Source organism: Falco cherrug, chromosome 13 (genome assembly GCF_023634085.1).
Source record: "Falco cherrug isolate bFalChe1 chromosome 13, bFalChe1.pri, whole genome shotgun sequence".
NCBI classification, from domain to species: Eukaryota; Metazoa; Chordata; class Aves; order Falconiformes; family Falconidae; genus Falco; species Falco cherrug.
This window is the reverse complement of record NC_073709.1, coordinates 12,805,337-12,822,577: the sequence shown is the minus strand read 5'-3', so window position 1 is coordinate 12,822,577 and position 17,241 is coordinate 12,805,337. Positions and strand designations below refer to the sequence as shown.

Here is a 17,241-nt window from a genome sequence, read left to right as displayed (position 1 = left end):
GCAAGATTAAGCACACCACCACACATTAAGTTCAAGCACACCTCTATCCCAGTCTTTTCACACCTTAAAAAAAAAAAAAAAAAAAAAAAAAAGAAAGAAAGAAAATAAAAAGCACCAAATCATGATAACAAGACTCTAAATAGCTCAAAGTCAATCACAGAGGGACTTCCAGGCAGAGCCATCAGGGAAGAAAGCTGTGAGGCTGCTGACAGAAGACTCCCATGCAAATCAAGAGGTACAGACCCAGTGTGCCATGCTGCCTTGATTCCTACCTGTGCTGCTGTTTACAGCCCAAAATAGGAGCCACAGCACAGACTGGGCTTGGAAGAGCTTGGGCTGGGGAGGCAAAATGGTCATTTACTGTTACCACTTTCAGCCTGCTGGGTTGTAAATGTTAAGTTATGCCACGGATCCTGCTTCAGGATTTTACACTGAATGGCTTATCCTGTCTCACATAGGAAGTCTGCAGCAAAGCTAGAACTGGACCTGGAGATCCAGATTTCACCTTTCCTTTCCTAATCATAGCTCCAAGTCTTCCCTGATACAGGGAAAATGGGAGTCTGTTTAATTCCAAGTGTAGGTGTGAATTTTACGGTTTGCAGGTATGTCTTTATCTGATGACTTCAAAGGTTTCCATTAATAAAAAAAAATAATTGAAGAAGCTTCCTCAGAGTTTCTCCTTAACAGACCTTAGACTGCAATTGTAGGTGTTTTCATTGGAGAAATAAATAGTGGGATTTTTGCTAAGGAAATAATGAGCTTCATGTTGATAAATAATTTTCTGGCAAATGTCTGTCAACACACATTTTAAACAAGAAAACAATCATTTTTTGGATAAATCTACAGCTTCTATGTTCAGAGTCTTCTGTGGGAAGTCTTCCCCTCTGGGTAAACTGAACTTTTGTATTGAAAAGGAGGGAGCATGGGCTGTAAAAGTGCTTTCATCTATGTGCACAATAGTTCAACTTCCTCTCTTAAAAAAATAAAAATTAAAAAAACCTCAACACCACCACCACCACCACCACCACAACCCAAGAAGAGAGGATTATTTCTCTCTCCCTTTTCCTTCATCATGATCTTTCTTACACCTTGCCGCAGGCTATCCTGTCATTTTCAGATTTTTGATTCCCTCATGAAAGAGACACACTAAGTATAATCTTTCTCACAGATGTTACCGAAAACACCAGGGAGTCAGGCTTGTGCCTATCTAACCATGCGATGTATTTATATTCTGTCTACATAAGTATGTCTGAGAATTAACAATAACAACATTTTTCAAGTTTTCCAATGAAAAGCTGTCTCCAAGTACAGGGATGACTGTGCCATAAAATTAAGCCACACAACCTACCACAGGCTATGAACCAACCAAGAATTTAGGTGTAAGATTGAAGAGTTACGATGGATTTAGTACAAGAAGTCGTATGCTAAAATATATGGGTATATCCAAGTGCTACGTGGAGGTTTTGCTCTACACGCCTTGCCAAGTAAGAGTCTACATTGCTTTAAGTCAAATGTTAAAGTGCCAACAACCAGGTTGACCAGGGGAGCTGAAGACAAGCAGAGCCTACACCATAGCTTTCCAACACGAGTGGGAACTATGACATGAAGTAAAATCCCCAAACTAGCAGCAACTATTGCAAATAGATAGAAAAAAATCAATGAAAATTGGTCAAACCTGATCAAAAGCATTGATTTATAGATGTAACAAAAGAACGCTGTCCTTTTGGAAGGTCAGTCAGTATTTCTTTTCACTCTTTTGAGCCTCTCTGGTTATTTATATATAGCATATACATAGAAATAGGTGCACCTATTTTGTCTAATTAAGCTTAATCCAGTCTTACCTGGCAAGTCCATATTGATGTGATAATGAATCCATCATCCCTGAAGACGTTGAAGATTTCAATGATCCCCCGTGAATAACCAAACACAGAGATACTAGCATCTGATACAGCCAAGTTAAATGTGAGGTAGTCGGTGGGCTGCAGAACATGTCTTTGTTTATACAGGACAAAAATCACAATACTGTTTCCAAACCAAGACAGCCAGCCTGGAAAAAAATTAAATAATTTAATCCATTAAATCAAAAAGCACATAAAGCAAGAAGTAGTTTGGTGTGTAAATGTGTGATGTCTCTTCCAAAATTACCCTTTTGTTCAATTAGAAACGTATTCAACCAGAGTATCCACTGGAAAGCCTATGCACAAAGCCTTTTTAAGTAGCTGGGTACATTTCAGAAGCAGGAACAAGTGAATAACTCCGGCAGTAAAACAGAACAAACACAAAGAGCTGCTGCTGCATCTACTGAAGATCCACGGTTTAAAGGCCTAGAGAGTTTTTTTTTTTTCCTAAGTGGACAGATGAAATTCTTGAAATGCAACACCTGGGAAAAAAAGGAAAGAGTGGTAGAGTATAGCAGAGACTACAAACAATCTGCCGAAAGCTGCAGCTGTTTAGGTATGTTGTATAGAATAATGGATATGGGAAGTTCACACACATAGCTGGAGAGCTGCTTTACCAGTCCTCTCCCGAGACGTGCAGATAATACGATTACATTTCTTCTCTCAGAGCAGTCTAAGATCTCCTTGCGGCAAAGCCTGTCCCAGGTGGGAACATTTTTCAGTAATACACCTGATAATCTGTATGAAGAGAACATTCAGAACAGACCTTTCAGAAGCTTTCAAGGCTTTAAAATTTATTTTTAGACAATTGTGTCCTCTCTTAACTCTCCAGGAACAGAAATTGCCTGACTCTAATTACATGAGGAAAACACAAGGGAGATGAGTGTAAATCTGGTGAAAACCAGCCGCTTACTCAGCTGGAGAGACCTAGAGTTTCCAAAAGTGCACGGCTATTGCTTCACCCATCAGTGCAAGACCCTGGTAGGTTGCATCCCGCTTTTTGGAATGACATAGACATAGAAACAAATGAGTTTTAACAAAATGTTTACTCATAAGTGTTGGGCTCAGTATTGAAAATGGGGCTTAGTCAGTGTGTGGGATGGCTTCAGGGTGGCTGCTGCAGTAGGGCAGCACAGCAGGTTGGGCAGCACCTGGCTCCATGTTGGTGGCTCCCGTTTGCACCCCCAAACCAGCTCTGCCACTGCCGAAATAGGTGACCTCTCTTCACCTTGGCAATGTGGAGCCAAACACCACCTCTTTTGCATACCTGAAGCCTAGGGCAGGTTTAGGAGCCCAGCAGCTGATAGTTTTGTTCCCCACAGTTGGTGCCAGGGTACAACATTTACTACCAGGCAAGGGAGAAAAGAGTTGATCCACAGCTCTCTGTTGTAGTGGTGCATCTCATCCTCTCCCCTGGGCCGCTCTTCAAGTGACTTAACCTAAACCACTCGTTCGTGACATCTATCCAGGCACAAGCAGTAGATTTTCCCAGGCAAGGGTGCTGTATGTCGACACAGTAAGAGGTGAATACGTGCACTGAAGAGGGACATGACACGATGGTGTTGCACAGCACCTGTGGATATTCAAAGGAGTTCACGAGATGAAAGGCGGCTGATAAGTTTAATGTTGTAGCAAGAGGAACAGCTGTCTTCCTTCGGGAAGCGTCAACAACCCCATATGTCTGGAACCCAGCACTTCACTGCTGGGCTGCCTTGGCTAGAAAGGGAGGGGAGGAAATTGCCTCTGAACCTCCAGGCCATCTGGGAGCATCACAAGCTGAAACACCAATGAGCAAAGTGCTTGTTCTCCAAACAGAGAGGCTGGGTACTTACCGCCTGGTGAGGTGCTCTGGGTAGTCTGGAGTGGGAGGGGAGGTGGCTGATGGGGCAGTCCCTGTATGCCATGATGAACTGCGTTTTCTGTGGAGCAATTTCCTTTAAATAACTTTTCTCTGCAAAACTGCCAAGCTGCTGCTGCTCTGGCTTGCTTAGCAAATACACATGGTTTACTAAAGAGCTTTTGAACCAGGAAGAGCTGACACGTTGGCATATGGTATTAACCAGAAATAGTCACTGGTGCAAAGATACACTAAGATACATACATATATTTTAGATATATCTCGTTATAAGGATAAGATCAATAATAATAAATACATCTTATTCTGGCCACTAGGTGACAATGTTTCTTAATCAAGTCTCGTTCCCAACAGCTGCACGCAGTTTAAGTCAGGAATTGTTTCTGGCTTTTGTCTGAGTCTAGGTATTATACATAAACAGGCACAACAGGGCACTGGAGGAGCAGGGCTTTGGGAATGCATCAGGACAGTCTGCAGTGCAAGCCTAGTAGTTGTTTGCGTACATCAGTTCTATCTTCTGTAAGGTAAGATAGTTTTCAAGATAGAAGGCACAGAAATATTTTCCCTGTCACTATGAAGTGCTAAAATGGCAGAGAAAATAAAATGGCACCTCTTTTGTAAATAGCAAAGATTTGCCAATACAGTGTAGCGGATAGGAGGGCTACCCCCGAGGTGTCGGACTCGCACTTTCTGGGAATGTACAGGGCAAATTCCTCACCTAGCCTGGAGGAAAAGGGAGTTTTCAGTTAAAGTATCTTAAGGAAAAAAAATTGAGCAAAACATGTAAAATAACAATACGCATTTTAGATGGAGATGACAGAGACACAGTATTTGTGATCATTTTTTAGACCTACATTCACACACCGAGGGTGCGGATGAGGGGAGCACTGAGGGACATAAGGTGACAGAGTGGGTACGACTTCTGCATGTAGGCCCATTCCGTTTAACCAAAGCAAGCGGAGAACCTGTGCTGGCATATCCAGCCCCTAAAATGTCTGATCTGTCTGGGTAGTAGACCGTATTAATACTGTGATAAAAAACCTGGAGGAACACAATTCTCAGTAAATCATGGAGCAACAAACCAGGGTCACATAAAAGTGCTATCAGCTGGAGCAGTGACTATGGGACACCAGATCTCTGCGCCACACCATCAGACTGATGTGCTGGTCTGCCATTGCTGACTATATTGACTGAATATTTTTTAAAAAACAAAACCACGATACAAAAAACTACCAAAAAGCAAACCACGCCAACCAAAAGAACACCTCAAACCAAACAACCTCCCTGCCTGCCTTCCCCCAGAGCCTGACAGCACAAGGACGAAGGCTGAAGCTGCAAGGCGAGGAAGCACAGCAGTAGCTCTGACGCTCAGCCAGGGCAGGGATCTCCTCAGCTGCATTGTGCGCCTCAGATCACAGGTGGATCAAGAGCCCACAAAGAAACCTCTGAACTTCGAGGTGCTGTAAGACCTTGGTGTCACCAGGTGGCATCTCAGTAACACAGAAAAACAACCGAGAGAACTAGTTTCATATTTTGCAAGCTGCCAGCAATATTCACTCATAAGAGCATATGGGGGAAAACCCAACCCAACCAACCCAAAATCCAGCCCCAGCACCTTAAGGTAATCCTGGTGAGGAAGGCCAGGTTCCAAGTGAGATGAAAACGTGGCTGAAAGAGGGAAAAATAGCAAACTGGAAGAAACTGAGTACTTTCACCCGACGTAAGGTTCAGAGAGGAATCACCACATTTCCTCCCCTAAGCTGTAAGGCTGTCTGATATGGGCTGCTTGTCAACAAGAGATGCTGGCCCTTTTGAAGTGGCAAAATACACAGATAACATCCAGTTACTGAAGTTCATTAACACAGGGCAGGACTGAGAGCAGGTGCTGTGAGACTGGCAGTATCAGAGTAGTACAGGTTAAATGACTATGGATAAATGCTAAATACTGAACAGCTAAGAGTCACCTTTACCCCCTCAGATACCCACAGGAAAGTACTTGGTACCACGTTTGCAGACATTGGGGGGTCGGAGGAATAGGATGGACAGCAATATTAAAAATGTTGTGTTGCCCTTATATTATTCACTAATAAGCCATCCCCTGTAGTAATACCCCCTAATAGAGCATTTTAATCCACAGTTGCTAAAGTGCTCCACAAAGGAGGCTGGTGGTGTTATCCATGATTTCTGGGGGAGGCACAGGAAGGCTGCCAAGCAAGCTGGTGGTGGTCAGGGACCGAAACCCTGTTGACAAAGTCCTGCATCAGCGTGCTGCCTGCCAGCCTGTGCACAGTAAGCACCAAAAAGCAGCCAGCCAGCCAGAGTGACTCAGGATATTGAAAATCTCTCTGCTGAAAACAGATTGTTTAACTCTTGGACTAGCTAAAAGGGAGCACAACAATTTTACACAGATTTCTGCCAAATCACTCAAGCCTGAGCACCCAGATATACTCTGTTTTTCTCTCATGTACCTGAGATTGCCTTTGAACAAGCAGTAAACACCTGAGGCTGCAGGCAGTTTCATTGTTAACATTCAATTTATGTTTTTGCAGAGTTAAATTTGGTATGAGGGAATTGATAGCTCCGAGCTGATCATCCACATTTCCAATAGATGACTGCATCTGTGCCCAGCTAAGATAGCTTATTATGCTTTATACCTAAACTTGTTCTTATGAGACATTGTTGCATGGCTTTTACTTGTAAAATCTGACAAGAATGAATTAGAAAAATGGGTGTTACACCTCACCCATCTGCAGTTTAAAATATACATGGAACCTTAAGTAGACGAATTGAAGAAATGAGAGCAAAAGTTGAAGGCAGTGTCGTAAGACAAGCTACGCTTTTCCCTGAGCAAAATAACCTTATCTCCAAGACAGAAATTGGACTGAGCATCTAGATATAGAGCAGGCATGAATGAAGTCAATTACTGATTCAGCTACCTATACAAAAGCATAAATGCCTATCTGAAGAGGTTTGCTGTAAAAGGTTTTCAGACCTGAAAACTTCATTTAAAACGTTATTAAAACCTAGAGAATTTGGAAAGCTGTCATTAACTATTGCAACTGTGAAGTGACCCTGCTTTGTTTTTAGTCTTTGCTGCTAATTATGCATACACGATACCATATCCAGGGCACATTGCCAGTTTTGGCATGAAGGAGAAGAGTCATCATGTTTTAGACTTGACAATGTGTGGAGAGATTATTTGTTCATAAACGCGATCATTTTGCGGATGAATGTTTTGTGAATAGCTTACTTCCTTTCCCACCTTCTCAGATTTATTTGTCAAACAGTGTCCCAAAATTACACTCATTCTGTCACTTGTCAAATAAGTGTACTATTACCATTCAGAAATGTGTGCCACTTAAAGGCATGTTTGGGTTTTGTGGTCTGTTCCAGTTTTCTGATGGGATTGGTAATGCTCTCAGCATGCCTTTCTGATTTAAACACTCACACAAAGTCAGAATTTGTTCTCTAGCAAATATTCTCTCCTACTGACTTAAGATTTCCGTTTCTGCTAAGCATTCACTCTAACAGCCCCAGTTAACTGTGAAACTAGGGAAAATGAGGACAGAACAGATTTGGTAGAAATGCAGAAAAGAACAATTTACTTAAGAATTCAAAGGAATAATCATGAAGAAAAAAATGCTTTATTCTGCTCCCCCCCGAGTCTGTTTGACTGAGCTAGCAGCTGTGGACAGTACTTTTAAACTGCACCTAATAATTTAAACTATACAAGGACTATCCACAGTACTATACCACTTAAGGCACAGGCAAAAAGGGGTCAGATGTCATGCTAGCAACAGGACAAGCTCCCACCTGTCTGTCAAAGACAGTTCTGAGCTCCTGCAAGATGGAAACAGTGCTGCCTTCAGAAAGGGGATGCTGACGCAGCTGACCTAACGAAAGGTAACACAGTGGCTGCTGTCACCTGCAGATAGTCCCTCCAAGCATGCTACGGTGGCTCACTGCTATGGGATTGGCACTGCATTTTGCCCCCACTTTGCCTGTCCCCTGGCCAAAGCATTAGCAAGGAAAATGATGGAATGGTGACTCGGACGCCAAGCAGCAGTGCAGTGATCTCAAAATCCCTCAGCATCTGCAAAATGCATTCATGCACTTTGATGCTAGCATGCAATACCTATTCCAGTGCAGGCTTTGAGCTCAGCTTCCAGGCAGTGTGCTGAGCACCCCTCTGTCTGGATCTGATACAGCCTGGCTGATGTATGATGTACAACACACGCATTAGTGTCCTGTCTGTCACGTATGACATCTGCAACCTGTGACAAGAGAATTTCCAGAAGGGGACATGCAAAGAGGACTCATCTCAGCAAAAAGTGTTAGATCGTGGTTCTTTGATATTTACGTCAAGATGTGGGACTGTGGGAAAGCTTAGCCAAAGATCGTTTTTTTGGACTTTATCTTGCAAAGAGGAAGATATTCAGAGGAAGCCCATCTTCCGGGTAAGTGCTAACACCAATCACATACATTCCTTTGATGTTGGAAATGTATGTCAGCATTCACAAAAAGCTTCATGGGTATACTTAGATTCGAAAGAGAAGACAACATGTAGCAATCACAAAGTGTAATCACTGCAGCTGTTTTCCAAGGCTTCAAAAAACCAAAAGCATGAAATACAAACATCTTTGGGTCTTTCTGTAAGGAAGTATCCACAGACTTCCACAAATGCAGATTGTCTTTCCAAACCCCTAAAGAAAGGCAGGTACAGGAAGGTAATGCATGGACTGGCCTTTGTCCTCTGCTGCCAGAAGGGCAAGAGGGTGTCTGCATAACAGAATACTTTGTTCTGCTGCATCACTGCTCCCCAGATAGGTTTATGTACACCAATAACTTGGTCTAAGAGCTATAAATTGTTACGGTTGCTGCTTGCAGAAGTGCAGTAACCAACTTCTGAGGAGAAAAAGACATGAGGACTTTTCTGATTTATGTATTACTAACAATTTTTTTCAGAAGTTCTTATTGCATAAAGGTATACCTACCTCATTACATTTTAATCAGATCCACGCTACACAACTTGGAGTAATGCTATTGCTGTTTATATATACTTTGCAAGAAATGCAACTTAAGTTTTGAATCTGGAGCTAAGCTTCAAGAATAGCAGCTATGACATAGCAAGGACTTGTAAGCTTGACAGAAAGATCTGGAGCAATCAAAAACCAACGGATGTGCAACCAAAAAGTTCAAGCACCTAAGTACTTGAAGAAAGTATTTGCTAGAAGATGTGGTGTCACCATTAAGAAGAAGCAGAGGAAAACACCTCTGTTGGTCAATTGATGGAAGAAGTTTGAACTGCCAGCGTGATACAAAGGCAACACTAGGGGGATCAGTAGAGGTGGGAAAGTGTAAATATTAATGTGAATGGCAACGACAAGATCTTGCTGGGATGCTGTATTCAGTCTTGGCTATAAGTTTAAAAAAAAATAAAAAAATGGCCAGGCTAAAAAAAACAGTGTAAAAGGCTGCTAGGATGATATGCTGGAATGACAAGGGAAAGAATATTATGATAGGAGATGATTAAATTCAAATTAAAAAAAAAACAACAAACAAACCAAAACCAACCAAACATCCCCCTGCCACACACTTGCTTAGTATAGGAGTACAAAGGTACAAACATACCACAGGGTATGATTGCTCCTTCAGGAACACAGACTGGACATAGGATGTTAACAGCAGGGAAATAAATAAATAAATAAATAAATAAATTAAAAGCAGTGACAAAAAATATATAAAGTTAGTATGATCACTGTAGCTAAGAACTTGGGGAAAGGCTGCTAAGCAACAGAGAAACACAATCGGGAACAGGCCATCAACTGGAGGAGCAGTAGAAACACCAAAAAAACCCTGGACAGTTATATGAGCAAGCATGATAGCTTCGTAAATGAGATTACATATTGTCACAGCAGGGGGCTGGCCTAGCTGACCTAACGTGTTCTTTTGTAGTCTTAAGTGCAACTTCATTAGCTGATGGTGCAGCCATTTCCCAGCCCCTCATAAAGGGACAGGCAGATGTGAACAGACTGGGGATAAATTGAAACAATTCTGATTTACCTTATGGGCACTCTTCTAAAAGTCTTCTAAGATAGAAGCCACACATTTTACTGCTAGAATCCCTCTTTTCATTCTAAACACAACTTTTTCCTCCCTGGTTTCTATAGGCAAGAAAAGAAAGTCTCGTGTAAACATATTGAAATACTTAGCATTTTACATTGTAACTTCTACAGATCTTTCTCAAGCATAAGCTGAGGGCTACTAAGCTACTTGAAATACATAATAAGCTTAGAAAAAGAAAAAAATCTGTTTAGAGCAATCATTTAAAACAGAAACGTTTTTGTATATGCTGTTTATAAGAACAGATTTAATAAAAGTTACGTTTTCTTGCATTTTCCTGTGAGGTTTTATGGTTGGAAATTTTGATTACCTAACAAACCTGCACTCTTGGAAGTTCCATAAAGTTTCCTTGTATCCTGCAATGAGCCTGCCACAAATAGACAATATTTGAACAAACAAACCGAAAGCGCTCTGAAATCGAAGTGAATTCATATTGGGTGCCATTTTCAAATCCTTATTATACACTGAAAATAGCTGTCTTGCAGCAGAACCAAAATAAACACATGGTACTGTGACTGCTAACGCAAGACAATGTTCTATTGCTTAGATCTTTCATAGGTCCTGTTTGAAGAAGTTTATTTCTATTGCATCAAATGTTTAAAGCAAGAGCAGTACAAAGAGTTAAAAAAAAATGTTTAAAACTACAGAACTGTATTTTCTGTCTCTGCAGGAGGTAATTGTAGGACGCCAACTGACTGCCAGCAGCCAAAACGCTGGAAATCACAGAACATTCATTTAGTGCTACCAGAACACAAGAAGATACAGAAGTATTATGTACTTCTGATAAGGTACTTTTTTCTCTTCTCACATATTAAGTATAGTGAACATTAGTTAAAAGTTTACAGGCTTGACTATTTTTTTTTCCTCGAGATGCCTGCATTGATTATTAATCTCTTTTTAACAAATGAAAGCTGTACCTCTGATCTTGTAATAGCTGCAGAAAAAAGTTGTGTTTTCTAACATCCTGTTCCATTAGGGTTGAAATCCAAACGCATCACTTCGAACTTCATACCAAACTCTACTTAGGAGTGTCCTTTCACATCCCAGCTGAATACATACCTAAAGCCAGTAGGTAGAAACCTATGATAGTCTCTCCTTGCTCTGTTACAGCTGCCTCCCTGCTCAGAAAACTGATGTTGTTGTTCCTCCAAGGTGCCTGTGAAGAAGACTGACCAGGCATTTTCAGCGGAGCTTATGACTCAGAAATTGCACTTCCCTCAGTGTGTCCCAGAAAAATAAAATGGTTCCAGCCTTTTCCTCAGTTTCTGCTCCCTGTATTCAAGGGAGCTCTTCAACAAGACTAATGATCTAAAGAAGGAAATCTCAAGGGACAGGAGCTTTGCAGCCCTCTGACCTGTTCTTCTTCAGTAATCCTATCTATTAATACAGCCTGTGAATCTGCAGCCAGCACAAGACGGCAGATTTCCTCATATCCTTCTTACTGCTACCTGCACAAACCTTTAATGAAGAGTGTGTATCTCTCAATCAGACAAATTCCTTTAAAATAGGGTGATACCACATAACCTACAGGCTCACAGGCATACCCACAAACATAATTTTAATTTAAATGAAACTGAGGAAAAATCTCATACAGCTCTAAAAAAACCAACCACGCATCAAAAACCCCCCAAACCCCTCAACAAACAAAAAAAGGCAGAGTAAAAAGCAGCAGGGAGGTGTCACCACCTGAGAATGTGATGTTAACACAGCAGAAGAAATCAGCTATGAAGTTACTTTACTAGCAGGATAGTTGCTAATTTTAAAAGAAATGAAGATAAATTTATTTTCAACCTCTACTGGAAATTATCTTCCTCTGAATCATATTTTTAGACTGCTAAGTACCCTCCAGCCTAGTACACTTCAAGTATAGTTGGATTTTCCCACACTGTTGAAAAATGTGATCTTGTCTTGTTGAAGCAACACGTTACACGTGGTTTAAGTAAGTCAGGCTGGAGCGTTTTTAGCCTTTACTGAGGTATTGATGATTGTATTTCAGGTATGGCTCCTCCTACCAATCAGGTTGTAGGCATAATTAAGAAATCTGAGTCTGAATGCATTCATCTGAAGCAGCAAAGGTTTCCTGGTGCGCAACACACTCTTACTGCACCGAAATGCTGGTGCAGAGAGGGGTCTCCCTGCCCTGCCCGGCTGGTCTCTTCCCACCCTGGGCAGCAAACCAGCCCCGCTGCTGGTACCCGGGCCGAAGCAAGCAAAGAACCTCACTGGGAACCTCCACTGTCCACGGGTGGGTTTTGTCCCTCCCAAGGCAGATTGATTGCTCCTGTCAAGCTTTTCCTGAGTTTGTTATGACAGTCTTACTGTGAGAGAGGGGAATAAAGGTAATGTGACGAGAATAAAAGGGGAGGAGGAGTCCTTCACAGTAAGAATGGAGGAGAAGCCACATTGTGGTGAAAGATAGAAGCCTCCTACCTTCCTGCTGATGGTGAGGACAGTGACCCACACACTTGCTTTCCTGAAGTCTCTTGCTAGGCTTAACTTGGCCCCAGCCATCTCGCTCTTGTACCAGTCGCTGGAATGCTGTGCTTTCTCCAACTTACAGTCTGCAGCATGGGTTTGGCAGTTCCTGCAGATCCTATTTAAGCAGCCAAGTGGCCTGATTTTCCCAACTGCTAGCCACAGCCCACCTGCTGATTTTTTGGAGAGACTTTTCCTAAGTCTGTCTATAGGCAGCTGGAATTTAACCCTGACAAGCCTCCTAAAACACCTTGCTTAGCAGACTGTGACAGAGTGACCTGGGACTTACCGGCTTGGTAATTAAAAAGGGCCCTAGCAGCGCTCTCCAGGCCAAAGTCCTTCACTGCTGTGCTCCTGCAACAGTCCCAGGCTGCCCCCAATATTCCCACCACCACCTTGGCTTTGAGCATCGCTTGGCCATGTGCACACCCCTCACAAGGCTGTCTGGCATGCCCGGCACACGCAGCCTTTCCTCTGCCATGGTGCTGCTCTCTGAGGTTGCCATTTAAGCATCCTGCAGTCCCCAGCAAAGCCCTGGACACGCTCCAGTTTTCACAGAGGATACGCACACAATCACAGCTTTTCAGCATTGAGCTACATCAGCTGCTCCTAGCTGGTTACCTGCCCATCTGTCAGTGGGTCGCTGTTCAGCGGGAGGGTTGGGATGGAGGAGTGCCTGAAAGCAGTGCTCAGGGACAGTCATAGGTGTTCAAGAAGGCCCACAACAAAGCCCAGCAATATCACCTGCTCTTCAGGACAAGGAACTTGGGTCGAAGAAGAGGTCCTCAGCTGAGAGCCCATCACAAAGCCTCTGTCCTTGGACGTTCATATCTTCATTGGAGTGTATTTCATCAACTACAAAGAGAAAGATGTGGAAAAGGGTGACACTTTACATTGGGCAAAAACCACTGACCTGATTCAAGCTCCCTTTACTTGTGGAAAACAAATCAGTCACCCAGCAGCCTGCTTGCAGGACAAGTCCAGGGCCTCTGGGCAAAATCCCTCAGCCTTGTGACAGGGAAGATAACAGCTCCTTGACAAGTTTTCTCCTGCGATGAGGCACATCTTACCTCCTGCTGTCACTCCTGCTGTGCAGCCAGGACCTGGTACCCGGGAACTGGGTGTTGGTGTCCCCCTGGCAGGAAGCCATGCTCACAGCAAGCATAGGGCGTGCTGATCTGCGTGCCACAGGCAGCGCTGAGGTGGCCGAACATACTTGCTGACCACTTCCCTTCATGCACAAGCAGTTTTTCCGTGGTGTTTGGCACAGGCCTGGACTTTCAAGTCTGAGTTCAGCATCTGTTGTCACACATATGCCAGTGCCCATGACTTTGATTAACTAGGGACAGGGACAACCAGCAGGGAGTATTTTTCATGCAAGCCGTTCAAGGAAACGGTACGATTTACAGGCATGTGGCCTCTTTAGGTGTAAGAACTTTAAAAGGTAATAAAGTAACAATGATCATTATTTCCTGCTTGCTACAATAAAAGGAAAATCATACTATTTGCCTTGATATCCTGAACCTGAATTTTGACTTCCCAGCTGTGAGTTTCATTTGGCTTCATATAAATACTGCAGCTCCATGGACACTTCAATGAAACTTTCCATTTCAATGAGAAAGTCTTCTGCCAGACCTTGCACCTTGCAATAATAATGAGATCAAAAAAACAACCCAAAAGTCACAACAAAAATACTTTTGATACAAAGAGAAATTGGGGTGAACTGTTTTCCATGTTCAAGCATCACTTTTGATAATTCCCCCCCCATCACTGGTCTTCACACACTACACCAAGTGACTGATATCTTGGCCGGCTTGCGTTTTCTCCTTACTCCCTCCAATGGCATCCTTCAACAAAGGACAGAGGCTTTGCCGACCCTTGTGTTTTTTTTCATCTGTCTGCAGGTTGCTGTACCTCCAAACGAGAGGAAGGCTCTCCCTCTGCAGATTAGAGCCGCCTCGTTTCGTGCACTGTGGTGGTGACCAGTTCACTGGCCTCACAGAGATTACCCCTGGGCACCTCTGCTTGGAAAGATTAGAGCAGTACACACGGCGGGGAGTTCTATAAAAAGGAGAAAACTAGACCAGTGTGGTGGTACGGAGAAATTACTGTGTTGAACACAGCTATGGCTGTGGGAAGGCATGTGGAAAAACCTGATGTGGACCTGAAAGGACCCCAAAGGGCTCCTTTCCGCAGCAGGTAGGAGCTACAGGCCGGCTCCGCAGCAGAGGCAGAAGCAATGCAAGCGCGCCTTGGGAGAGTGGTGCCATGGCCCCCGCTGTGGGCTCCCGCTGCCCCCCAAACCTCACACGCGTGTGCTCCCCCCACTGTGACCTGCCTGCCAGGCGTGGCAGGGGGTGGGAAAAATCAGGGGCCGTTGCTGGAGGGAGGCTGCAAGCCCCCAGCCATGGCGGCCGAGGCGGCCCGGGAGGCGCCAGCCCTGCCCCGCCGGCACCTCAGCCCTCCCGCCAGCCCGCACAGGCCGTCGGGGAGGGGGCTGCACAGCCCCTCGAGCAGAGCGCCCTGCGCACCACCCTGCCGGCTGAAACTAATGGCCTCACCCATGCCAGTAAAAGCAGAATGTGGATTGTAAGACCAGCAAGCCACGTTTTCAAGTCTAACAGAAGCTGAAACTTCTACGCTACATATACAAGAATGTAAGAAATTAATACTCATGGCTGCGCTTGAGGGTTTAACGCAGCTGTTACTGGAAGGTTAAAGAAGGAAGGAACCCTCTAAAACCATCAATACCTCAGGGTACCCGATTAAGGCAAGTGATGAAATGACGGGTTACGGCACAAGAGGCTGATAGAGGCCACTTTATGGACGCTCCAAGCCCACCAATGGCCTCCGAGGCAGCAGGCAAAGCCAATTTAGAGCGGATATAAGCCAGCAGGTAGCTCCTATTTGGGCTGCTAAAAACGTGCTACAGCCTTTTAATCCCTGTCTACCTCTCTAAACGCTTTCAAGTGACATAACATACCAGCATAAGAAGGCAAGCATCACAGCAGCATTAGCTGGCCTGAGATACTCACCCTAGTTACGTTAGAGTTCGAGCTACTGACTGTTTCCACTACATCCTACTTGAAAAGCCCTAGGAATTAAAACTTGTGTGTGACAGAAAACACATGACGTATGTTCCTAACAAACACCTGTTTTCCTCGAGGAGCACTGAGAACGTCGCGGTTGCCAAAGGAATTGTGTTGTCAGAATGCCAGCGTAAATCCTCACAGCACTATTTTTGCATGATACCTGTTACACATGGATTAAAGAAAGAGACAAGAGAGCAAGGAGGCAGAAGGAAAAATATGCAGAAAGGATGGGTTAAAGTAAACCATAAGCTCATAGAAATTGCCTCTGTGGAATAAAAATACAGTTTTGTCTCTGGAAGGCATAAAATTTTGTGAAATTTTACAGAAATAATCAGGGGGGTTTCAGGGAAAATCCAATGGTATATTAGTAGGAAAATCTCTACTATTTTTTTTAAAAAAGAAATTATTTTCCTTTCTACTTCACATTTTTTGTTAGACTATAAAGTGAAAAAAAGCTGCCAATATCCAACAAGACATCACTTCGTCTTGCAAAGAATAATCATGCAGTGATCAGTTATGCCTATGGATTTCACTGAGGCAGTCAGAAAATGCATTTCACATCAGTAACAGATGATTTTTCCAAAATCTGATCACGTATTCGTTCACTGCTTCCAAGAAAATACACTTGTTGAAATTATGTGCACAGGATCTTTTCTAGCATCTGCTGAACTGAAAGGAGAAAGACCTATAAACAGGTCGAGTCAGTAGTGCTTCAAGTGTGGCAACGGATGAATGGGAATGACTGTGCTAGCTGCATGCCAGTTAGGGAGCTTACCTGTAAGAAAGCTGACCTGAATCTGCTCTTCCATTGCCAAGGTTCAACTGATGGTAACATACGCACCTCCAACTTTGTAGCAGAAAAACATGCCTGAAAGATTTAAATTGAAAAGTGATCATAATGTGAAACAGGCTTGCCATTCATGTTTCAAAACATGCCTCTTTAACCCTATGCTGTCCCCTTGCTGTGATATTTCAGCATGAAAACAAATGTGCTCGCTGCATTCTCCGGTTGAATATCCAAACCACATTTCAGCTCCTGTGTTAAGTTAGTTGCCAAATTCAGTTATGAAAATTATTAGATCGTATAATTAATATATTGTAAAATCCATGTTTCTGCCATGATTTTAATGGAGTTTAGCCTACTCTGCTTCATAATTTACTCTTAGTGTCATTAATCCTGAAAGCTAACATTTCTCTGAGGAATTGTGTTCTGTAGCTTGCGACAGATCTAGAAAATTACCTGTCAGAAAAAATGCTTGGTTAGTGCTTATTACTGCAGTATACAGTTCAAAATTAACAATTTCGCAGGGAATGCTGTGTTTAGATTGATGTTAATATGAAAACAAACTATCTTGCAGCTTCAAATATACGCTACTTTCATACTGAAAGATGATTTGGGAGAAGGGAAGAGTGCCTTGTGCGGATTAGGTGGCTGAGGCTTTCTATTATTTAAACTCCATGCTCTGAGCTGAACTTGTGCTGAGTAGGTTAGGCGATGCTAAAGAGAACTAAACCCCTCTGGGCAGCTGAATTTGGTGATGAGAGATCACAATGAAGAGCGCAAAGTCCTGCTTCTGGGACAACAGAAAGAGTTTACTAAGGAAAAGAGGGACAAGAAACTCTCAGCAACTACTGAGAAAGGGTGGAAATGTGGCTGGAAGGCAGGAGCTTTTTCGTGGCACGCCAGAGTTCAAGATTTGAGCACTTTTATTTCCAAACTGAACACTTTTGTATTGAAAAAAATGTTACTGTAGTTCTTGCTCTAGCAAAACTTGGCTTTTTGGCTTTAAAAGCCTTC

At 43.2% G+C, this 17,241-nt stretch overlaps 1 protein-coding gene across 1 annotated transcript in view; it reads right to left on the bottom strand.

The window, feature by feature from the left end:
• The window catches only part of LOC102051368 (opsin-5-like), a 31,744-nt gene extending 20,509 nt beyond the window's left edge, over nt 1-11,235 (bottom strand). The window contains exons 1-2 of the mRNA XM_014279870.3: nt 10,936-11,235; nt 1,842-2,047 (exon numbers count right to left, since the gene is read on the bottom strand). Of these exons, the coding sequence (XP_014135345.1) occupies nt 1,842-2,047; nt 10,936-11,056 (327 nt within the window). The 5' untranslated portion in view covers nt 11,057-11,235. The remainder of the gene's footprint in view (nt 1-1,841; nt 2,048-10,935) is intronic.
• Between the last annotated feature and the right edge of the window lie 6,006 nt (nt 11,236-17,241).